Source organism: Aricia agestis, chromosome 5 (genome assembly GCF_905147365.1).
Source record: "Aricia agestis chromosome 5, ilAriAges1.1, whole genome shotgun sequence".
Taxonomy (NCBI): Eukaryota; Metazoa; Arthropoda; class Insecta; order Lepidoptera; family Lycaenidae; genus Aricia; species Aricia agestis.
In genome coordinates, this window is record NC_056410.1 from 16,770,810 (window position 1) to 16,796,180 (window position 25,371).

The 25,371-nt window shown below is 38.3% G+C and overlaps 1 protein-coding gene across 1 annotated transcript; it reads left to right on the plus strand.

The window, feature by feature from the left end:
- Nucleotides 1-2,753: 2,753 nt before the first annotated feature.
- LOC121727136 (glucose-1-phosphatase-like) lies at nt 2,754-20,369 on the plus strand. Its single transcript, XM_042114815.1, has 2 exons — nt 2,754-3,727; nt 20,314-20,369. The coding sequence occupies exons 1-2, from the start codon at nt 2,788-2,790 to the stop codon at nt 20,367-20,369; spliced, it is 996 nt and encodes a 331-aa protein (XP_041970749.1). The 5' UTR covers nt 2,754-2,787.
- Nucleotides 20,370-25,371: the final 5,002 nt, after the last annotated feature.

The following is a 25,371-nucleotide window of genomic DNA, read 5'->3' on the forward strand; positions in this document are numbered from 1 at the left end:
CTACAGTCTACAAGTAGAGCGTTGTAAAATTAGAGCCTTTGAGAAGGACATTTTTATCATGGCATATGTAAAATATTTATGTTTTAAGTTTATAAGAATGGATACATAATAAACAAAATTTATAATAACCCCAGTATTTAGTAGTTACAGTGAATCGCGTGTAATCAGCTTACGGCCTGGAAGGCCCCAGTAAATTAATTCCGCTGCAGCCTGACACGTCGCCCAGCCTGCAGCCTGCCAGGCTAATTATTTATAGCCCGCTTTACACAATTTAAATATGGAATTAAATTAATGCCATTATGTAAATACTTTTTGCGAGCGTCCCTAATTGGGTGAATTTTAGAGCAGGGGTTTTTTTATTGAGCCCTTGGCTGTTATTTTATGTTTCAGGTAAGTATTTAATTAAATTTCGAAAAAAATAATTTATTTAAGTCCTTTCAATCTTTAAACCATTGAGGCAAATTTCCCATACCTTTATTTTTTTTAATAAAATTAGGGCAAACAAGCAAACGGGTCACCTGATGGAAAGTAGTTCTACCGTCGCGTCGCCCTTTGACATTCGCAACGTTAGAAGAGTTGCAGGTTCGTTGATGGCCTTTTAAGAGAGAATATGTTCTTCTCTTCAAGGTTTGCAGGTCGTTCGGAAATACTGCTGGCGACAGTTCGTTCCCGAGATTAACTGGGCGTGGCAGAAAATTACGCGAAAAACGCACTGTTATGTCCCAACTCCCAACCCTGTAAGTGTAAATGCTGATAAAAGCCAACATCAGCAATTTGGTTTCAGTCTAGGTCTCAGTAGTTTGCAGGTCGAGTCCAGTTGGCTTCGAGACTTCCTCAGTGACGGTCCTGCCTAAGGTTAAATAAAGTGTGTAATTAAAAAACTTAAAAAAAATCATTGGAAAAGGGAACAGCACGTTGGAAGATTGCCACACATCAAGGCGATGATTATTGATTCATTCACATAAATCACTTCCTCAAGCTAAGCAAACATGCTTAGCTTATGAATATGATAAAGCAGAACTGAATTTCTATCATAGCTTATGCCCTTTTGCAGCATGGAGCTTAGTATTTTCCCCGCGATATCATCATGATCTCGTTTCATTTCAGCCCAGTTTGTAATGCCCTACTAAACATTAATGGTGTGCTATAAAATTTTCAACTTTTACAATTTACGCATACTTTGTATACACACGCTTTGGATATTTTATGTGGTAATTTTCATGAAAGTATTATATTACTAGATAACGCCCGTAACCCCTTTGCGCGAAAAATCGTTTCTCGCGCGAGAACCGTACATTTTTCCGGGATAAAAAGTATCCTATGTCCTTTGCCGGGACTTAAAGTATCTCCTTACCAAATGTCAGCAAAATGTGTTCAGCGGTTTGGGTGCGAAGAGTTAGCAGGCATAAACACGTTCGCAATATTAATATAAAAGTATGGAAGGACAGAAGGACAATCTTCATTAAACATTGTAATTTCACAAATATCAGGAAAATTGTTTCAGCAGTTTGGGCGTGAACAGGTAACAAACAGACAGTCAGACAGACAGTAACACTTTCATATTTATAATACATATTAGATTTTTTAGTAAATGAAATAGAATTCCGCATACAAAATTTGTCAATTCCCTAGGGCTTATGTTTTTGTAGGCGTAAAATTTTAGACGAGTACTAATTTTAGGAAATATTTTAGAGTCGCGGTTAAAGGGCAAGTTTAACCAGATGAACGATGGTATTGTAAAGATAAATTCCTGTCAAAGCAAACTTGAGAAACTGGCTTTTGAGGCGGCTTAGGAAAATAGGGAAAATACCATTTTTAGTTAACAAACTTGTTTCTCTTATGGTGTTATATCGTAAAAGCAACACGTGTGCGAAGTTCCTTTCTTACTCTAAGGTTTCAACAAATATAGACGACAAACCTTTACAACAGTAAATTCAACGATTTAAAGGCGGACCCCTAAAGGTGTCAACGATTAACGAACATGTATTCGACAGTGGTTAGAACAAAACCACTAAGTAATGTGCTGGCGCCGCCACAGCCGGGCCATCAGTTCTGATCCCAAGCGCCCAATGAAATATTTAAATGTCTATGTTGCCGAGGACGGATAAATCTTTTATACTGCTCTATCACAGGTTGCAAAGGGATATATTTATACGTGGGAGAGCCATTCTTCGGCACGAATGGGCCGGCTCGACCGGAGAAAGACTGCGTTTCGCCGAGTGAGTGAGTTTACCGGAGGCCCAATCCCCTACCCTATTTCCTTCCCTACCCTCCCCTAATTCCTTCCCATCCCTACCCTTCCCTATTACCCTATTCCCTCTTAAAAGGCCGGCAACGCACCTGCAGCTCTTCTGATGCTGCGAGTGTACATGGGCGACGGAAGTTGCTTTCCATCAGGTGACCTGTTTGCTCGTTTGCCCCCTTATTTCATTAAAAAAAAAGGATGATTTACAAATTCCACCTAGAAAAGCTCTTGCACAGCAATGCACCGTCAAAAATAATGTTACTGTCATAAAATACAGAATCACCTTGCCGCTTTGCAAACTAATATCATTTATATTAATATACCTACACTTTCTTATTAGTGAAGGTTACCTTTTGTTATAACGTTTATTATGCAGGCTACACTTGTGTCATATGGCAGTGGCTCTGCTTCCAACGATAGAACACGTTTACCGTACGTATGTGTGCTGAATATCATGCATCTTAATAACATATTGTATCAATTGACAAGCTATCGTAAAAGAGAAAGGATGTGCTAGCTTGGCTACCTCTTTTAGTCGCAAAATGGCGCTTAAATTGACAATACTGTGTTTATGTGTGTGCGGTGTTTACAATTTGAAATTGGAGAAAGCACTGATATTCAGTCGCCATAATATTCGAGAGCCGGTGACTGATAATAACTTGAAGGAGATCGTTGACATTTGGCCAGCGTCAACATACACGGGACAGTTGACACCCAAAGGAGCGAATTTAGAAAAACATATGGGCGAATATATTGGCAACTGGCTCAAAACGAAAAAACTGGTACCGAACTGCCCGAGTGACGATTCTGTTTATATTTACGCTAACACACTACAAAGGACCACAGAAACGGCTAAAGCTTTCGTTGACGGCGCGTTCCCGAATTGCGATGTCAAAGTTCATAGTATTGATCCAGACCAAATGGACCCAGTTTTCAATACCAGTTACAGAAACACACCACCCCAAACGAAGAATCTCGTTGCGGAGGAAATGGAAAATAATTTAAACAAACTCGACTTAAAAGGTGCGTATGTGGAACTGGATAAACTGCTGGATATAAGCGATGCATCCATTTGTCAGGAGCATCGAATTTGCAGTTTCGCGAATTCGAGTGACAAAATTTGTTATGAAATTGGCAAGGAACCAGAACTGATAGGACCTCTGAAATATGGAAATGAAATAGTCGACGCATATCTTATGGCTTATTACGAGGGTTTCGCGATGGAAAGTGTTGGCGATTTTGAGAATTTGGAACGACTGCTGGGGGAAATTTCACGAGCGAGTTTAAACGTTTTTTCCCATAGTCCTTATTTAGCTCGACTGGCGGCAAAAGTATTGCTCGATTATATTTGTGATGAACTATTGAGTGATACGAAACTAGTACTCATGGTGGGACACGATACGAATATACAATCACTGGTAGATGCACTGGACATCGAAGAGTTTACGCTTCCTGACCAAGTAGAAAAGACGCCGATTGGAGGTAAACTGATTTTTCAGAAATGGATAGATCAGTCCGGGGAAATGCTTGCTAAAATCAGTTTTGTTTATCAGACTACGAAGCAATTGAGGGAAGGAATTCTAGCGTCAGAAGAGTATCCTCCGCGGTGGATAGACTTGAAGATGTCAGCATGTCCTGCCGATTTAAACGGTTTAATGTCTTGGAAATGTTTCTTGTCATATTTAAATAAACTGAACTTACCTGACTATGACGTGTATTTATTTCAAGAAGCTTCGGTCCTCTTAACCGGCCCCTAGACGAGCAATTTTATTGTCAATATCACAATTTGACAATTAGATTGAAGCCGCGCGATGCCGCGATGTTCAATATCAACCCTAGACGGTCAATAATATTACGCAATACGTGAAATTGACAATAAAATTACTCGTCTAGGGGCCGGGATAGAATGTATGCTTTCAAAACAGAAAGGGTTCGAAAAACCTAACAAAAATGTCACAATATTCATAAACCGTAAGATGTATCATTCATCTTTAAGGCTCAAATACGTTATTCCCAAACCGTTCGTAGGGTCGCCAGGCGTTAGGATGAAGCTGGACTCAGTTTTTCTACTGTCTAGTGTCCACTGGCCGATTAGTAGTAGTAGCATCGGATCGTAAGTATTTTTCCATAATAGTTTTGCCCTAGTTTGCATGTTCATTCACCCGCCAGACCTCGTCAGTCGAGTCTAAATTAGGTGATTTGTCCGGTTTTTCGGTCTAAACGCTTGGTAACCCTAGTCAGCCGTAAGTGAGCTCTGTCCTCAAACCCTTTGCAGTAAAGTGCCGCCCTTTATTACACAAAGTAGTTCTCGAGTCACAAAAGGACAAGTATCATACTTTTGATTGCGTTTTGTTTCAAATGTTTTCACGGCGACAGCCATTTTCTTTATAATTGCGCTTCTTTTGTTGTTGTAGATTGTTTAGCCGCTACCGCTTTACAAGGAATTTTAAGAAACGCGACGCAACGACGTGAATTGTGAATACATTTATGCTTTGTTCAAACCTACGCGACCAAGCGACTGCGAAGCGGGAGCGTCAAGTTGTCAAATGGTTTAAAAAAGAGGTCTAGTTATGTGCACTTCGAAACCATAAAGTAAATAACCTAGCGGAATAGAGAAACAAAGGCCTGAGCAAGAGAGATGTCACTATCAGTAACACTGTGTGGTAAAAAGAGACGTGTGATACATGACAGCAGCACTCTTTTTTTGACGTCCAGTCGGCACGTGCCGCACGTTGACAATTTAATGTCATAGAATTCATGTTCAATCATGCTTGTGTAAGTGTATATACGTAGTACGTACGCATATTTTTCACACAGATGAAAACCACTTTTGGTTTCGTTTGACAGCTCGAGATTGTTGCTCTATTCCGCTAGGTATATAACCTTAATGTTCGAAATACACATTTGCCAACTTGACGCAACTTGACGCTCCCGCTTCGCAATCGCTTGGTCGCGTAGGTTTAAACCACGTTTGAACAAAGCATTATAACAAGCGGCGTTTCACTGAAGTATTAATCACTAAATTGCGCCTTATTTTGTTAATTTCAACCTGGATTCACCCTTCAGAACAGATGTTGCCTCACAATTTAAAAAATTCTAGCCAGAATTAAAAGCTAGCGATAAAAATCGAACCTGTCAAAAGTGTCGCTTCATCCGTAAATCTGCGCATAGAAATAAAGTTCCCTGAGGGTTGGCTGTTTATTGACAACGCTATAAAAATTTATATTGGCTCAGTAAAGTTTATTAAATGGATTTTATCCGAGCCCACCAGAACCAATCGCGTTTAACGAACTGAGGATAAAGCTTTATTTAAAAGTTAATATAAATGTCTTTATTTCTGCCGCCATATTCTTTGTTTATGGACGGAGTGATCGGGATTGTTTTTGTACTATTTACTGTCTGGCGGGTTGGATTTATCGCCCAGATATCTTTGATTAAATTAGTTCGTAAGTGCTATTTAAAGCCGTTGGAGCGGATTTGATTATTGCATTCACGTTTGCAGTCATCAGTGAACACAGTAGTCAGTTTATCTGCTGTCCGTCGATCATAATACTGTGTGGCATATAAAATATGCATTTATGTGTGCAACCGCAGTGCAACGCACGGAACAATGCACTATGTAGTCTCTTTTCATTGACATAAGAAACTATATTATATTTTTAATAATGCTTAGGTTTCATGTGCCTTTTTAGAGTGACTTGTCCGTAGTATAAGTGCCAAATTATCCGCTGTATGGGTGAATTTCAACAAATGACCTTTTTTTTATCATATCGGTGAACTTTTTTATTTATACATATTTTATATACTTTTCAGGTTCCCAAATTTAATATCATTAACGTATCATTTAAGACTAAGAAGAAAATTCAGTTTGAATTCTGGTTTCCACCGATATGATAAACCGGCACCGATTTTTATTTCTGTGCACCGATACGAGTATGATTAGCTTAACCACCGAAATGACATACTAATCCAGCGTTGTGATAATATTATTTTTATAATATTATATTTATGTATTTATTTCGATCAAGAACGGGGTGCTTAAAATAAAATTAAAATATTTTTAAAATGTTTTACAATATTTGAGTGGATTTCAACAACTTGCATTTTTATATAATTTTGGTGGAAATTTTTGTTTCCACCAAAATTGGAGATTAGGTGTTTACGGGGAACTGTTACAACAACCACCACCTAGACAAGTTAGCTTATGACAGAATGAGGTGAATGGCGTATTTTTTATGCTTCAAGAATCAATGTTATTTTGTAAAAATAATGTTTTACACACCCTCTTACCCACCAAAATTTACTAACCAAAATTGGGATTTGCGAGAAAAATAATCATTAAAAAAAATTCGTGCACTAAAGTTATAGCACAATAACTTAACTTAAACAAACCAAAACTCTACCGATATTCAAAATAACAACATGATATTATTGCCACAAGTAGGATAATTTAAGTACTCCAAAATTGCATAAAATCGGGGGTTTTGTGATAAAACGGTTTTCTTTCATTTCTGGCTGGAAACTGGTACGACCCAGCCCACAGCCACCTCCTAAACTGGTTAGCGTGTGGCTGAATGAAGCAAATGGCGTATCTTTTATGCTTAAGGGATCAATGGTATTTTTTAGAAACAACGTTTTGTAAATCCCACCAAAATTTAAAAAATTTCCGCGACAGACCTAAACTGTAAAACTCAACTACAGAAGTTACAACAATAAAATTGATATATTATGAAGAGTCAACTATATAAAACGACTACATAAAAATAAAAATCTAATCCAGTATCAAGTTTTCTGTTAATCAGTCTAGATATTGAGTAAAATAGTTCGGCGACAAGCCACCAAAATTGGAAATCGCCTATAAATTATGTTTATTTTCTTGTAAAATAATAATTATTAAAAAAAATAAAGATAGGCCCAAATTATAAGCGTTATGTTTTACTTTTAAAATCAAAAATTAAAACGATATCTTGAAAAAATAAGATAGCTTTCAGCCTTGCCACGCAAAAAAGCGGCTTGGGAAATCCAGTCATTTGATGTAGGGATATAAAATAAATAAAATAATAAAATTTATCATCGTTGCCTTTATTAAAATGAACTAGATGTAAAAAGAAAAATAAAGTAAAAACTTTAAATGGCTTACATCCATTCATTTTTACTATCATGCGCATTTGCAATTTCTTTGTATACTTAACAAAATGCCACTAGATCAACCGATATGATAAAACAATTCACCGATATGATAAAGCAATCCACCGATGTGACAAAACTGTGCGTTGGTCATGATTCCAAACACCGATATTAGATTTAAGACACCGTTTCGTTTTTTCTTATAATTTCGGTGTAAATTATCATATCGGTGGTTAAAATGACCACCGATTACACCGATATGAGAGCAGCGACGTGAGAAAAAACTCACTTTTTAGGAAATTATAAAAAATGCATTATATCTAAGATATATCTGGTTACAGATAATGAAGCCTAATCACTTAATACATTCATTAGAACTAAACAACAATTTTAGAACTATTAATTACATTAAAAAAATTCAATCACCGATATTATAAAATAATTGCCCGAGAACATTTTAATGGCATACTTATATTGTTGGCACGAATATGCAGCGGTTTGACGAAAACTCTTGACTGCGTGGAAGCACACACTAAGGAGTAAATTAAAATTGGGGTGGGGAGACTGCCCGACTCGTCGATGAAAAGTAATGCTCAAATTTCTTTTATCCAGCGATATGAGGAAAATTCTCAGGACAAGTACATTTGTGCCTCTAAGTAACTATAGTCGTTAATTATGTAATAAAATATGGTATATAATAATAGATTAACTAATATTCTACGAAATAATATAAGTTACTCGTATACCCTTAAATTATTCATATTTTCAAGTATGTAAGCGTTTTTGTTTGTGAAAAAAGTAGAGGGACAGCACCGATTTGATAAAAATAGATCATCAAGTAAATTATTTCTACCTTTGTAATAGTCCTAGGCATATTATATTTTTGCCACAATCCTATTACCTACCCATTGAATAGTAAAACAAATAATTTACAACATTATTCCTTTTTTTAATAGTAATTTCAACGAAGACAAAAAAAAAGGCGTTTGGGAAATTCACCCGTATATGATGTATCATGTATCTCTAGTAGTTTAGTAGGAGGTGTAAATATTAAACGGCTAACATAATTTATATTTAAAAAAGTTTTTAACTGAAGTAATGATGGCGTCTGCGGTCGGCGCCTGTAATTACAAACACGAATCCTATTAATTTTCGCCACAACCCGCGCGTGTACAAACTGTGTATTTTAAGCATCATCGTTTACGGAACAAATTATAGTTTTAATTGGGATTTACTATAGAAAAGATAGCATTTTAATGACCTCTAGGTAGCTATGCTTTGGCACGAATACGCCGGCTGCAAGAAATATTATGGACTCAAAACTTACTTGTAGAAAGCTTACCGTTAAAAAATATTAGTTACTAAGTCCGGACATTTGGAATTTTGTTTGTCTACTTGTTAGATTATTGCTAATCCATGTCAAGTGGAAGTACTGTTAAGAGCTCCTTAGTTTGATTGTTTCAAATCTCCTTAAGGAGGTATATTATATTACAATACAACGACCAGAATAGTTTTATTACTAACCCAATAAATCCTGTATGGAATTGCAGATACGATTCGAATTACAATATTCAATAGGATATAAAGTGAATATTAGCATATAAAAAGAATCCGCTGCCACATTGCCTATACATGAAGGTTTCTGTACAATACAGAATAATATGCCCACTATCTACTCCAGAGGTTCCCAAACTTATTTTGTCTACTGCCCACTTTGGGAACAAATTATGTTTTAGCGCCCCCATTCTTTCAATTTAAAATGCATCCAGATGAAATCAATCATCCCCGAAGCCTCTGCACAACGCCCCCTTTTTTTTTTCTTGGTCCCACAGCCCCCCTTCAGACCTTCAGCGCCCACAAGGGGGCATTATCGCCCACTTTAGGAAAGACTGGTCTACTCCGTTGCTAATATTATAAATGCGAAAGTGGTTTGTATGTTACCTCTTCTGGCATAATACTGCTCAACACATTTTAGTAAAATTTTGGTTATACTTTGAGTCTCGGCAAAGGATATTTTTATCTCGAAAAAAATTAAGATTCCCTTGCGAGTTGCGATAAACTTATTTTGAGCCATAAAGTTCAAGGCAATATGGCTATTAATGTTTAAGGGCAATTTGTAAAGCAACAATAAAAACCTATCGGTTGTGGAGAGGGCTAAAATTATTTTGTAATTTTCACTTATAAGAATAATTTTATTGACGTCGAGCACTTATAGACGAACGGCACGTGTCGGCGGCAAACGGCGGCACGTGTTGGCGGTAGTCGGCGGCATTCGACGGCAGCCGTCGACAGAATCGTGCTTGCAGTTGTGACGTACCGCGTAAAGGTAAGCGTCCATAGGTCGGTATCGTACGCAACGGACGTCTCGTATCAAACGGATAATTTTTTTACAAAACGTCCACTGTATCGGCAGCGTACGGATTACCTGTCGTCGGTAATCTTTAAGCTGCCGATACAGTGGAAGTACTATGAAAAAATTATCCGTTTGATGCGAGACATCGCCGTTGCGTACGATACCGACCTGTGGACGCTTACCTTTAGGAGGTACGTCAGAACTGGGGGCTTACCACCACCTCAACTAAGCGACACCGTTTGACAGATGAGTAATATTACTTTAACATCAAACTAGCGATCTTAAAAAAGTTGATATTTCACAGCGAACACTGTTAAGTTTTGTATCTTTACTGTTTTTAGTAAAATTATTATATTATTTGAAAAGATACGTTAATGTTAATGTAATCTTACAAAAAAGTGTTCTGGAAACATTATAGTTAGTTTTAGGAAAGGTCGTGGTAGGCCCCTGCAAGCGTCATAAACTGTCGACGGCCGCTGCCGGCGGCTGCCGCCGACACGTGCTGCCGACACGTGCCGTTCGTCTGTAAGAAGCCTGTAGATTTTCTAAAAGGGGATTTTATGCAAAGGTTGAAGCAGAGGGCGTTACATACAATAAATAATATCCGACATGTTGCACACATCATATCAGAAAATTGACGGAAACGTTGTCAAACGTCGAAAGCTTGCTGGAGCTGCCGTCTAGCGTGAAAACATTGCAGTAATATATCCTATTGATGATTTTTTAGGCGTTGTTTCTTTATGTATTAACACAAGGCTATAAGATTTAGGGCCTGTTTCACCGCTCTCTGATAAAGTGCCGAATAGGCTATTTACAACTTTTTTGACAGATTCTCCATACTTGATCTGTCAAGTTAATTGGTGGATGGCCTATTCGTCGCTTATCAGGAAGTGGTGAACCAGGCCCTTAGTGATAGTTAACTAAGCATGGAGTCGGTGCCTGTGGGATTGAGATAACAATGATCGATGTGGTGCAAGTTGCTGGTCCACCATAAACTTCCAATACAATCCAAACCCAACTTGGTGTGAAGAGATAAATTTGCGATATGCTTTGTTTGTGTGTCTCGAATAGAAGTTTGTAGAGTGTAACTGAGAGGAAGTGAATATTGGATGCATTTTAGATATAGTAAAATTACTTAAAATTGTCTAACGACTGAACCCGAAGATATTAAAATAATTTCAAAAAATTTAAAACTAGTAAGTATTTTAACTTTTGGTTAACAAATTGTAATCACTAATCACTATAAGTACATCAGAATAATAAAATAAACTAGTTTTAACTTTAAAATATGAAAAGTATACTTTAATCGTATTACAAATAGGCACTCTTTTTGGATTATTTGGATTAAAAGCCGATGTAGGGTACTGAACAACTGAGAAAAATGCACGGTTTAGGCGAATCGTTTTGCAAATACTTAATACAAGTTCACAAGAAACATCTTATATATGTAATATCTAAAATAATACATTGAGCTAGCTGCTAGTGCAATGAACTACGTTTAGCAAAACTAAACGAAATGCTGAATTAATTTTTAATGAAAAGCTACACTCTAATTTAAACTGGCTCATAGTATTTCCGGCATACCTAGTCTAGGTGCAATAGACTTCCACGTCCAGAGCGGTAATAACTACAAGAGTCAACCGACCGAAAAATTACGTAACTAATGAATTACCCCAATATGAGCGGAATTACTGAATGTCGCTCGTTTTAATGCTTTTTATCGCAAGCTTAAATTGCTTACATTTATATAATTATTTCGCTTGTCATTAAATTGAAGTATTTTTTATTACAACTGCAAGACGTTAATTCTTATTTGTAATGCTCGTAATATAATAATAATAATATCTAATAATAATGTCTATGGACGCTTCACACCACGTCAGTCTGGCCCCGTGGTAAGTACCTGAAGGACTTGTATTACGGGTACCATATATTACTAATAATATAAATTTTATTAAATTGCACATATAAATGAGGATTTCGTGTCAAGTGTTTTGTTGCTATTATCGACATAGAGCGAAAAAGGCCAACAAAATCACGTTTATTGTATGGGAGCCCCCCTTGAATATAAATTTTATTTTATTTTTAGTATTTGTTGTTATAGCGGCAACGGATATACACAATCTGTAAAAAATTCAGAAGTCTAGCTATAGCGGTTCTTGAGAAACAGCCTGGAGACAGACAGACAGATGGACAGACAGACGGACAGAAGTCTTAGTAATAGAGTCAAGTTTTACCCTCTGGTAACGGAACTCTAAAAATTACTATACCAGCCTGCCTAGCATATGTCAACGAGATATCTCACTCTCGAGATAATTAAAAACTACTCGTCTCATAATGTCAAAATCTCGACATTATCTCGACAAAACTCTGTAACAATGTGTTATTTCGATGATAGATCTACGCGAGAAAAAATGTTTGCCATGCTAGGGTCAAAAGAAATGAAGAGACAAACCATTAAACACCAAGAAAACATGTAGAGTGAGATATCTCGTTGGCGTATGCTAGGCAGGCAGATCTCATTATCTTTGTCTGACACACTGGAATGTCAGATGATAGACAAAAATAGCGTATTTATAATGGCAATAAGCTGCGTAATTAGCTTTATTATCAAAGGGGTTAGTGTGTAACCCAGCTTAAAGCTGTACAATAGTTGATGTAGCTACTTGGTAGTCGGACTGAAGTTGTGAACTTTAATTAGTTTCCGTAGCCGTTTTAAGTTGGCTGGTCAAACTTTTACGGATGATCTTACACAAGCTATTTTCAAAATTGCAATTAACCAGTTTTCATGGAAAAAATAATCTTTCTCGGAATTCATGAATTTCTGCATACATTTTGTTACGGGCAATATCAAGCAACATACATCTATATCTTTAAAACTCGCTAAATTACAGTTTAAAATAAAACACTATGAGAATCTGTGCAAACAGGCGGTCTTACCGCTGAAAGCGGTTTCTTCCAGGCAATCTTGTTATCAAACTCTTTTGAAATGTCTTCTGCAACGATATTGTTGTAATTATGTATGCTTATTCTGTACGTCTGAGCAAACGTTTATCTAGTTTTCGTTCCCTTAATAGTGTTGTAACATAACAAACGCCGCGCAGCCCTAAATCACGATTATCGAAGCATCTGAGATCGGCGTGACATAAAGAATTTCTCCATGACAACGTCTGAAATGATAATATTAGGTTTTTGGCTCCGTGTGTGGTAAAAAAACGCTTACCAGTCGACATACGATAAAATTACGTTCCATTTTGCCCACAAGCGAAATAACTGAAGCGTACAGAGGCTCTAAGGCATTAATTTATGCCGCACCGATCGTAAATAGCTTTAACAATAAAAGAACAGCCTCCCTCTGGACCTATAGCCCGCTATCACATTGCCGGAGTAAGTTTTAACGCTGGCAATGTAGGTATATTATCATTTTCCGCCGCTTGGTTTTACTGTTGCTTCTTGGCGATCTCTGCACATTTTCGTTGTTTCAAATGTTTTTATTGTAGTCGTCTATTTACTCGCAATAATTGCTCTTCCACAGTGATAGCAATTGCGTAACTTTTCAAGGATATTTTTTTAATGAAATAAGGGGGCAAACGAGCAAACGGGTCACCTGATGGAAAGCAACTTCAGTCGCCATCAAAAGAGCTGCAGGTGCAGCCGACCCATTCGTGCCGAAGCATGGATCTCCCACGTATAAATAAATAATGCTAATTCAGTAAAATGTTTCAAGATAATCCTGAGTTTGCTGGTAATTGTGACACTAATGTGTACTTTATATTTTACGTGGAAAAGTAAAAACGAGATATTTCAGCTTTTACAGTCCTAAGTAAGAGAACGGCAAAATCCTTACGCTTTAATATTATTGCTTGAAAAACGCCCAAGAGTAAGTAGACCTGCCCCCGTAGACAAGTGGCAAAACGCTAATGCTAACGCTAGCGCTACAAAATGTATGGATTTGACATTAGTATTCGCTAGCGAAGCGATGACTTATGTCAAATCGCATACATTTTGTAGCTCTAGCGTTAGCGTTAGCGTTTTGCCACTTGTCTACAGGCCCTGACAGGCCAACTCATCATTTCTTTCCCCCTACCTTACCCCCAAATGCAATGGCTACGAGTTACGACATTGCTACGAAAATTAAAGTCATATTATTATAATCATTTTGCTCGAATATGTTACTATTATTATAACACAATTACCGTTTAGCTCAAAAGGTACGAACTAACTAACTAACTAACAAACTCCGCTAGCTCAGCGACCCAAAGTGGATCTTGGCCTCCGAAATGAGCTTCCGCCATTGAGCCCTGTCCTGCGCTACCTCCTGCCAGTTACTGACTTGAAGGTCACGCAGGTCAGCCTCAACAGCATCTCTCAAGCGATAAATGGGCCGTCCAACAGGACGACGGCCTGTTGGACGGCCCTTATACGCTCTTTTTACCCCGCGATCCTCTCCCATTCTTTCCACGTGGCCCAGCCAACCGAGTCGGTGAGCCTTTGTTTCTCCGATTATATTGGGTTGGTCCACCCGTGACCATGGCCGCTGTAAAGTAGCCGAAACGTCGGGGTTAATCAAAGTGCTCCGCGACAAAATCCGTAAGTGTTTGAACCTTGTAATATAATTAATTGTTAGTGTTAATTCGTACCTTTTCCGCTAAACGTTATTGTGTTATAATAATAGTAACATATTTTTGAACCTTGTAATATAATGAGTGATACTCGCGTAAACCTGACGTGGGAGAGCCATGCTTCAGCACGAATGGGCCGGCTCGACCCGAGAAATACCACGTCCTCACAGAAAACTGGCGTGAAACAGCGCTTCCGCTGTGTTTCGCCGAGTGAGTGAGTTTACCGGAGGCCCAATCCCCTACCCTTTTCCTTTCCCTACTCTCCCCTATTTCCTTCCGTACCCGCCCCTATTCCCTTTCGTACCCTCCCCTATTCCCTTCCCTACCCTCCCCTATTACCCCTTAAAAGGCCGGCAACGCACCTGCAGCTCTTCTGATGCTGCGAGTGTCCATGGGCGACGGAAGTTGCTTTTCATCAGGTAACCCGTTTGCTCGTTTGCCCCCTTATTTCATTAAAAAAAACCTAAGAAATCACTAACAATTAATGATTTTCTTTCACCCAAGTGCTATAGTTCTATGAGTCACAACATTGTACAATATGTACAATATATTGCTACGAGAGTGCTACGAAACTATTATTATTTATCCATATTATACTATTACAAATGCGAAAGTCTGCCTGTCTGTCTGTCTGTTACCTCTTCACGCCCAAACCGCTGAACCGATTTCGCTGAAATGTGCTATGGAGATACTTTAAAATGGAAAAAAATACGGTTCCCGCTCGATTACGCTCATTTTGGGTAACTTCGAATTGCGGTCTAACTTACATTATTATATTACTATATTGTTCAAAGTTAAACCGCAATTCAAAGTTACACAAAATGACTGTAAGGAATTTTGGCGCAACAGAGTTGCGGGCGCCATCTAGTCACTTTCTTTCTATTTGCACTTTAAATTTCCACCGAGTTTGTCGTGGGTAGAAGGGGGGGGGGGGGAGTTTTGTATGCACAGTATTGGAATTTTCGTAGACAGGCGCGCGTCGTGTAGCACATTTTAAGCAAGATTGCTCGCAAGAATTCCAACCTCGGTATTTTGATAACATTCTTGAAGATGCAATATCTTATAATAAATATCTGTGGCAATTTTCAAACGGAGCTTAACTAAGTTTCTTTCAGCGGGGCAAAATTTTTGTGGTAAAATAATTTTCAATTGCGGAATTTAATACATAGTACTAACTTTACAAATGCGAATCTTGAAAAATAACTTTACAAAACCTTTTTCTGCTATGGGTCAGAAAAAGTCATAGGATAGCTTTTTGCCTGAAAACCATTCGTGGTCATATTTTAGTGGTGACTACATTATAAACTCTTCTTCTTTACATGGGAAATGGTTTACGCATCCCCTGCGGATGGGATGGGGGATATCGGCCGGGGTATGTGGGCCTCCGCAGTAGGATCTATCCACTAAAATGCATGGTGCTCCACTCCTCTGCAGTCGTGTATCACGTGTTTCCCGTAGTTCCACCTTCAAGATCAGGAATACCGTTGTAGTTTTTGTGGGTAGTCCCGGGTGCGGACCCCGGGGAGTCCCACATACCTCGGTGGTCCTCCCTAGGCGGGACCTGGATGCGTAAAGGTATTCATCAAATGCAAAATAATTGTGCTCCACTCCTCGCTTACGGCAGAGTTCCGACTACGATAGAACCTACCGTAGCCTACAAGACATTATAAACCCAAAATTTTGAAACTAAGTCCATTTTCCTTGTAATTTAAATCAGAAACAAACGTTTAAAGGTAATAAAGTGTACATTGACGGTAAGTCGTAACTTATCGCGAGGTAAATCCTTTCCGTATCTTCTGGCGCCGAGCCAGGCTGTGACGGGCCTCGGTAAATTTATTCTGTTACTGTTTATCACCTTTGTTATTATATGCAATTTTATATGTTATAATTCAATTGAGGATAAAGGGAAAGGGTAATAAGTGTTCAAGTTATTATGGAGTACGCAAAGAAGTGTATCTTGTGTAGGACGATTAAACAGGTTAGAAAAGAATATTTAAAGACTTTTTTTTAATTGTTAGATTTGGTAGAAACCTTAAATTTTTTATACTCAGTATTTCTTTTGGAGAAGTATTGAAGTTTTTCTTAAAAATATATTAGAGAGAGTTTTCTAAAATACTTTTGTATTATACTTTTGAATATCCTTGAATGCACAGTCTAAAAACCTCTTCTACGAGTATGTACCACCAACAAGTATATCACTTTTTAACCTAAACCGTCCTAACCATAAGCCTGACATGCACCATAATACCTTCAAGGAACACCTTAAGGCCATCAGTGGATAGCAAAACTAATAAGGGTTTATTTGACTAAGCCCTACTTATCGGAATTAATTGGCTAGCTGCCCCGAGCTGACGTTGACGTAGACGCTTGAGCACACAGTAGTATAGCTAGTAGGTAGTAGGTAGGGTGATAAATTACGTTACTGTAAGGCGCCTCGATACAAGCAGGTGGATGATAAAAATATCCTGATATACGATGCGAAAAGTATGATGAAAAATTGAGCACAAGCAAAAAAAAGTTATACGTGGGAGAGTCATGCTATACATGGGAGAGTCATGCTTCGGCATGAATGGGCCGGCTCGACCGGATAAATACCACGTTCTCACAGAAAACCGGCGTGAAACAGCGCTTGCGCTGTGTTTCGCCGAGTGAGTGAGTTTACCGGAGGCCCAATCCTCTAACCCCTACCCTATTCCCTTACCTACCCTCAACTATTCCCTTCCCTTCCCTACCCTCCCCTATTACCCTATTCCCTCTTAAAAGGCCGGCAACGCACTTGCAGCTCTTCTGATGCTGCGACTGTTCATGGCCGACGGAAGTTGCTTTCCATCAGGTGACCCGTTTGCTCGTTTGCCCCCTTATTTCATTAAAAAAAAAAACGCTTTTGTATCCGTTGTGGATGATTTGTACAATATTTTCAGAGCGAAGTAATTACATTTCAAATAGTGTAGTGCCTGGGACATAATTTTAAATGTGTGGTTGCCCAAGTACATACCGCATCGCAATATAGTCGGTCTAGTCCACAGAAATGAACAGGTCAAAACTGGGACCAACCATGAAGCATAGAGCAAAGAAAGAAGCATATTAATAACAAAAGTTTCAATAATGGTAGCCAGCTTAATTAATAATATTATTGAGATGGCTATTACCGTTATTGCATCAGCTAATTAAAAATGCCAGCTACTCAAGAGTAATTCGTCATCAATTATCATGTAACGTCTCCTAATATGGTTTTTTTACAAATAAGAGGTAGCAAAACGTAGAGTTTTGTTGTGTGAAAACTGCCTTCAGTCTATTTTCACTCTATTATTGTGCTGTTTTTACCACAATTTATGACTCAATTTACCAAAACAAACGATTTACAAAACGTTTGTGTTGGTCAAAACAACATAGATCAATTAAAACAAGCGACAAAGGAAAGAACCAAGCAATTAAGAGATAGAACAATAAGAACGTTATCAACTGAATTGGTAAAGCAATTATCGCTGTACGATATTTTACACGTTCTACTCGAATTAATACTTGATACAGTGCTATACTTGATACAGTGCTATTTTGCTGCTGAAAATGCACTGAAAATTGGGAAAGCTTTTTTTCTATTTTGCAGTAATGTAGCAAAGCGTAGCAAGAAACATTTTCGAAAGGTGAATTTTTAATTCATAAGATTTATAATCTGTGCGATGTTTTTTCTTTTGAATTTTCATTATAGCTCTATTCTCATAGTTCGAATATTCAATTTCAGGATTATGACAATCTGCTTAGTGATCGTTCGTTCTCATCTGAAATTCTGATGCATACAATGCCATGGGCGTACCCAGGTTCTGGGCCAGGGGGGGCAAATTACCCAGGTTCTGGTGCCAGGGGGGGGCAAATCACCCAGGTTCTGGGCCAGGGGGGGGCAAATCAGATTTTTCATAAGCTAGGTGTTTATAAAGAATAAAAAATTAATAATTTTTAGTTGTAAAAATATTGTATTGCAAACAAATGGCAAAAATTCGTTCTTAATTTTTTTTTATAGATAAAAGTACTAGATAATATACTAAGTAGGGACGTCAACATGATCCAGGGGGGGGGGGGGGGGGGGCAGCTGCCCCCCCTGCCCCCCCTCGGTACGCCCATGTACAATGCTATAATAATTATGGATGTAAGTATTATACAAGATTGTCTGATTTAAACATAGGCTGGCCTGCAAAGCTATGTTATACCAGTGGAAAGTGGTTACAAACTACACTTTAAGATGTTTACTAATGACACATAGCCCAGGCAATTGCGTACTTATGAATCCCTAACTTTAATTAATTTGAAACTATCTCAATAATCAAAGTAGAGCCAGAGAGACGGCGAAATAATGTTTATTTAGTTTGACTGTACAGCAGAAGCAATTGTATAATGTACCACCGAGGAAGTTGATTCCTATGCAATTGACAAACCAACGTTATTTGGTCGAATATGTCAATTCAATGTTAATTGTGATCTGTCAGCTGGGTTTGACGTAACGCGACCAAACTACTTAGGTCCCCGATTTGCATAGGAATCAACTTCTCTGATAGTACATTAATGAAATAAATACATTTTTCATGTCCTGGTGTTTGCTGCTCAACTCCTTTGAAAGGGCTACACCGATTTTGTTGAAATACATAATTTCAACAAAATCGGTGTAGCCCACCTATCCGACGGCTTAAGATTTCGGCAATGCAATGTAAATAAAATAATATTTATTTAATCTCATAATACTGCACATTGTTATTTAGAATAACAAAGCTGCAGTGCAATAAACTTTGAATATCCATATATTTTTCCCCGCTGTCGCTCCCGCTCTCGCTACCGCTGCCGCTTCCGCCGCTAGCCTTAATGGGTTAATCACTTTGATCGTTATTCCGGAAGGTTAATGAATTCTCCCGCTCCAGTGAGCGCCTGGCGGGAGACTAATATCAGACCCTGTGAACACTGAACCTATACTAATTGTGTCCTCGTGTTGGGACTTGGGACATAATTGGAACTAAGTTCTGCTATGATGAATTATATATTAGAAGCAGTATTCTTAATTCGTATCATGTTATTTTTTCGTTAACTAGCTGCAGGGTTTTTAATGTGTGTTAAATTAGAATTATGAATTATGATATTTTGCGTAAGTTATAGAAAAATTAGCGTTAGTTTCTACAGACAATTGTCAATTATATTGCGTTAAAAAAATTTAACCAAGCCCTACAAAGTCTACAAAATCTAATGCTCAGGATGAGAATGACTTACTGTATACACTATACCACTATACAGCTATGGCCTATGGCCAAAGGCAAGACCACAATAGATACTTTTATAACTTTTAAATGTAACATAGAATTGCCGTTTAGTGCGTACGATTTCATACAAATAATATTTGACCGTAACGTGTCGCGACCCTGCAGCGTTGCCTATAAGTGCGGTCTAGCCTAAGTGCCTGTCCAGACGAAGCGTTTTGCTTCGCTCCATACGCGCGTATCAATTTCTATTGCATCCAGATACCGCATTTTACGCGCGTTTTTACGCTACAAACATGGACTCAAAGTGATCACGCTCCAATCAAATACGTCCATTCGTAATGGACTCGCGCGTAGTTCTGGACGCCGCAATGGCACCCAAGTATCTCGACTCGCGCGTCACTCGCGCGTTTTACGGGCGAGTGGAGAGTCCCGCTCATTGCAAGCGTTTTATGCGCAAGAAGTAAGAAAACGCGCGTAGACAGGACGTGATATAATATGTAGCTCTAGTATCTCGGGTACGCGTGTAAAACACCTCATCTGGACAGGCTCTAAATGGAAACGTTCATGTATGTCTCCTGCAGGGCGATTCACGATTTTCGTTCGACACGGATTCGGAAACTTTACCGTAGTTTCTGAATTCGAGTAAAATTGGGCATTGTGAATCAGAGCCCAGGTCTATTTCATAAAAAAAAAGCAAAACATTAACAATATATTTTGTTGTTACAGGTATCTGGCATAACCACGAGAATACGGTGGCGCTCGGCGCGCGGCGCGGCCGATAGTACTCGCCCGCCCCCCGCGCCCGCTTCCGCTCCCGCCCCCGCGCAGCCATGGGCCGCGACAAGAAGTCGCCACACAAGACTGACTCGCAGAAATGTAAGTACTTGTTTATTAAATGGCTTCAAATACTTTGCCACAGCAACCTGTAAAGATTTCGTAACGATGTGTGCAGTTCTCGTAGACACCTGTACAGTTCTCGTAGCAACCTGTAAAATGTTTTTAGCGAGCAGTACAGTTCTCGTAGCAACCTGTACAGTACCGACCGGCGACCACTGCAGTTCTTGTAGCCATTTTCATAGCGAACAAAATATAACAATACAGTTCTCGTAGCAACCTGTAAAGTTTTTGCAGTGACCTGTACAATTCTCGTAGCTACATGTACAGTTTTCGTAGACATATTCTGTATAGTTCTTGTAGATACTTTTTTAGATATTTAAAGGATAAAATCTTGGACAAATTATGAAAAAAATCTTCCATAAATATATATTATTATAGTTTTTCAACTTTGCAAGGAATATGTAAACATTTTACTCCATTTTCACCCCTTTACGGGTGGAATAGGGAAATATTTTTTATCGCATGTCTCTATATAAAGAACAAACCGTTTTAAGTGTCTACGATCTGTGGTTTAAGCTGTGCGTAGATACCACATTATGTCATTCAGCATATAAATGACATTTTAAGGGAAATCATTATCATTTCTCAATTCTCTTTATCAGATAAGTTTCATTCCAAAACACACTTTTATACACTCAGTAGAGTTTTCACAAAGATATTCTCAGTATGTATCTTTATTTCATCAATTCAGGATTCACGTAAAATTATACGATAACGCTTATACTTGAGCGTTCTCCGACGTCTGTATCGCTTATACTAAAAGTAAATGTGCAAAAAACTATTTTAGATAAACCGAAATGACTGATCACAAAATGTTATGAACACGTTTCACTAATGTACGTCTGAAGGCACAGCTTTGCCACCGCCTGGTAGAGAAAAAAATATGTGGCCGTAGCCTTCCCTATTTAAAGATTTTCATCCCCAAGTAGACTTAAGGTACAAGTTGGAAGCCGGCTACATGAAGTTGCAGCAGACGACGTGTCGTTGCGACACTTCTGGTCAATGAATAAGTGTCGCTGGCTTCTTGTCGCTAGCTGCGCAGGGTATTTCATAGAAATACATAGAAACCAGTAATGTCGCGACGACACATCATCTGCGGTTGCTTCTGTAGCTCGCTTCCTTTCGATTTCGATTGACTCCCATTCAAATATTAATCAATCAACAACGTTTCATTGTTGCTTATGGCCTGTATTCACATTGATTAGTGCAGGTGATTAATGGTTAGGAGAAATTAAAAGACTTGCACTAATCAGTCGCTGTCCACACTTTCTCCTGTTTACTAATCACCTGTAATATGTGATTATATATACTGCACTTATCACTAATCAAGAGTGAATACAAATAAATAAGAGTGGATACAGGCTAATAGATCAAGTCCTGTCAAAAACCCCCAGAAACTTAGCATTTTATGTTTTCTTTTTATCAAATTTCACAGTTTTGCTCTCTAATCTCAAGTCACGCTTAATATGTTCTGAATACGCTAATTCAGGCGTATAATAAGAAGTCTAATCCTTTCACAAGAACAATAATATTATTGCATTTATTTTGTGAACAGCTAAAAAAAACATTTATAAATACTGGAAATTCCAACAACCATATACATTAACATAACATGTGATATAGTTACCATAATATGCAAGGTATTTTTGCTTTGTATTTCTATCCACGCAGCGTTAGAATTTTGCATAAGAATCTAGGACACTATATTTTTCCACGGACCTTAGCCTAAAAACGATTAAAGAACAATTCGATTACATAATATAATTATTGCGAAGCTGCTTTATATAATGATTTTTGTTTTTAACGTTGAATTTAAAGTAAAGTTAAATTGTACTTTTTTTAATTGTATCCACTTTTAACTACTATCGAATACAAAGTAATCGATCATTGAATCGATTATATAGAATCGGTACACATTTAATACAAAGGTCTGAACTTGATCAGGCCCTTCAGAACTAACATTATCCCCATCTGTAACTCGATACAGGAAACAGGGGACGGGCACCTTATCTCTACCGGGTCTCGCTTAATAGACACTACAAATAAATGATCGTAGAAATACAGACACAGAGGAATAGATAGTAGCTTCCGGCCGCTTTCTGAGACTTTTAATAATGATTAACCTTTAATTTAATAAAGAGTAAGACAGATCATGTAGGGGGTTGTGTTAATATCTTCATTAGTAATTAGTATTCGTCTCTGAGTGCGGCAGAATGTACTTAATTTTTTTAAAAATCTAGTAATTTTCAGTGTTATGTGAATCCAGAAGAAACAAGATAATTCAAACTTGAGATCATCATTTTATGTACTACAAGTATTTGCATCTGCATTTGCATAATAATTATTATAATATTATAATATTGTCACAACAAATTCGGCCAAAGTACAGGCTGATGAAGTGATGACTGTTAATATAATAAATAATCTTTAAGGCAGTTTTTTTATATTTTAATAGTAACTAAACCTTGACTGACCGATGATAACACATTTACATAATATTATAAATAAAAATGACTAAGTATGTTAAAGCACAAATCAATAGGTGTGATAGTTTTTCCGTAAAGTGTACCACAAAAGTGCTCAGGTTGTGGGATATACTGTGATCGAAGGATATATTTGAGCTCGCTTCGCTCGCCCTGATAAGTATCTAAATTTTTTCATGTCCCCTGGAATCGAGTATCAGTGAGAGCACAATAAGAGACTGATCGTTACTTTTTCCGTGTACAGATACCTATTATGTGTAAGTGTATAGCTTGAGCCCTGAAGCAAACACAAGAACGACTGATAAACTGCCAAATATTTATTTTCCTTCTGTATGCGTATCGAATCGATAACGCTAAAGAATAAAGGTCATTTGGCATCAGATTAAGAATAAACTTGTATCATTAAGTCGAAACCGAAAGGATTAAAAAGCAATTCCCTTTACAATTGGTTGGCAAAAATACGGCTTATCCAATTATTTGGCCCCATGAATACGTCTGAACCAGGGCTGTCGCCTCAATTTTTTGTTATAAGATGCAATTAAAAGCCGCAGGAATAAAATAATAGCTGCCACTGTTTTCTGTTACTGCTTGGCCAAAAGCATAATGACAGCTACCTAATGCTTCTTTACATTGCAACTTGTTGCATTTAAAAGTATCATTTGAAACTGGAATAGGCATCAACACCGCCAGTGGTAAGGCTGTCAATTCAATGTGTATCTTCTTGTGTAGTGAGTAAAGTTCAGTTTTTAATAATTCATTTAAAAGTCGCCGTGTCACGCGTAGCCGGTATGGATATAGACAAATTTTGGAAGAGAAATCCTCGAGATGACAGCCCTATTCTGATCCCGTGCAGGAATCTGTAGCGATACATCTCAATATGTCTTATTGAAATGGTTCAAAAGGAAGTGCAGTTCAATAGAAATATCGACTTTATTCATATGGTTTCCTATATTGTTATAATAGAGTCATCGAATTCATGAGAAATTACGCATGAATATTGTCAGTTGAATAAGATGGTCTGTTGTAGACACGGTATTAGCCCGGCCGCACATTATAAGAATTTCTGACCAGAAAAATTTGGATGCCCGTCGGATACCACACCGCACACCTATCAGAAATTTCTGATAGGTGTGCGGGGTCTTTTTTTTTTTTAATGAAATAAGGGGGCAAACGAGCAAATGGGTCACCTGATGGTAAGCAACTTCCGTCGCCCATGGACACTCGCAGCATCAGAAGAGCTGCAGGTGCGTTGCCGGCCTTCTAAGGGGTAATAGGGGAGGGTAGGGAAGGGAATAGGGGAGGGTACGGAAGGGTATAGGGGTGGGTACGGAAGGGAATAGGGGAGGGTACGGAAGAAAATAGGGGAGGGTAGGGAAAGGAAAAGGGTAGGGGATTGGGCCTCCGGTAAACTCACTTACTCGGCGAAACGCCGGTTCTCACGAACGTGGTATCTCTCCGGTCGAGCCGGCCCATTCGTGCCGAAGCATGGCTCTCCCACGTCAGAAGAGGTCTAGTACAAAATGTATAGAGAATGCGTGGTTCGAATCATTTCTGCCATCCGATCAACGGCGGACGTCAGACACGTCAGAATTCTGATAGCATGCGGGGTTATGTACAAAACATATGAGCACAGTGCGTTCCGGTGGGCGTCTGAATTTTTCTGGTCAGAAATTTTTATAATGTGCGGCCGGGCTTTAGATATGCTTCAGTCAATGAGCGAAGATCCTATATAAATTGTACTTACATACAATACGCACAGTAAGAAATTACAGCAACTTTCACACTAGATTTTTAGACGGAACCTCTATAAAAGTATAACTGCTGCTAACTGTTGCGCGCTCTACCTGCGTTGATACATATTTCAATCATCCAAACCCCGTTTTACTCCCAGTTTTATAAAATCTGTTCTAAGAGGTTGTGTACTTCTTAAAGGAAAGCTAATAATGCTAACTACTAAACGACTACCCAACATTTTCTGAGATTTCGTGATTAATAAAGGAGTGCTTCTCGCTTTAATTTGTGTAGAAGATACAAATATCACTTGAACAGCACAAAATATGTTTCCGATGAAACTGGCAACAGCTGCGTCGCTAATCGTTGTTTTACGGTTTGTCACAACTTACAGCCCTGTATTTGGGAAATATAATATACGCGCGGGATTAATGCTTTTAGAATTTGACCCTTGTTGAAGTGAGGTTTTTTTAGCTGCTTTTTGTACTCACAGAAACGTTGCTCGCATCAGAATTCAGGACACGCTTATATAGAAAATTCGTGTTTGTCCACCGCTGCCACCGGAACCGTACATTTTTCCGGGATAAAAAGTATCCTATATCCTTTTCCGGGACTCAAAGATGTCCATACCCAGCAAAATCGGTTCAGCGTTTTGGGCGTGAAGAGGTATTAA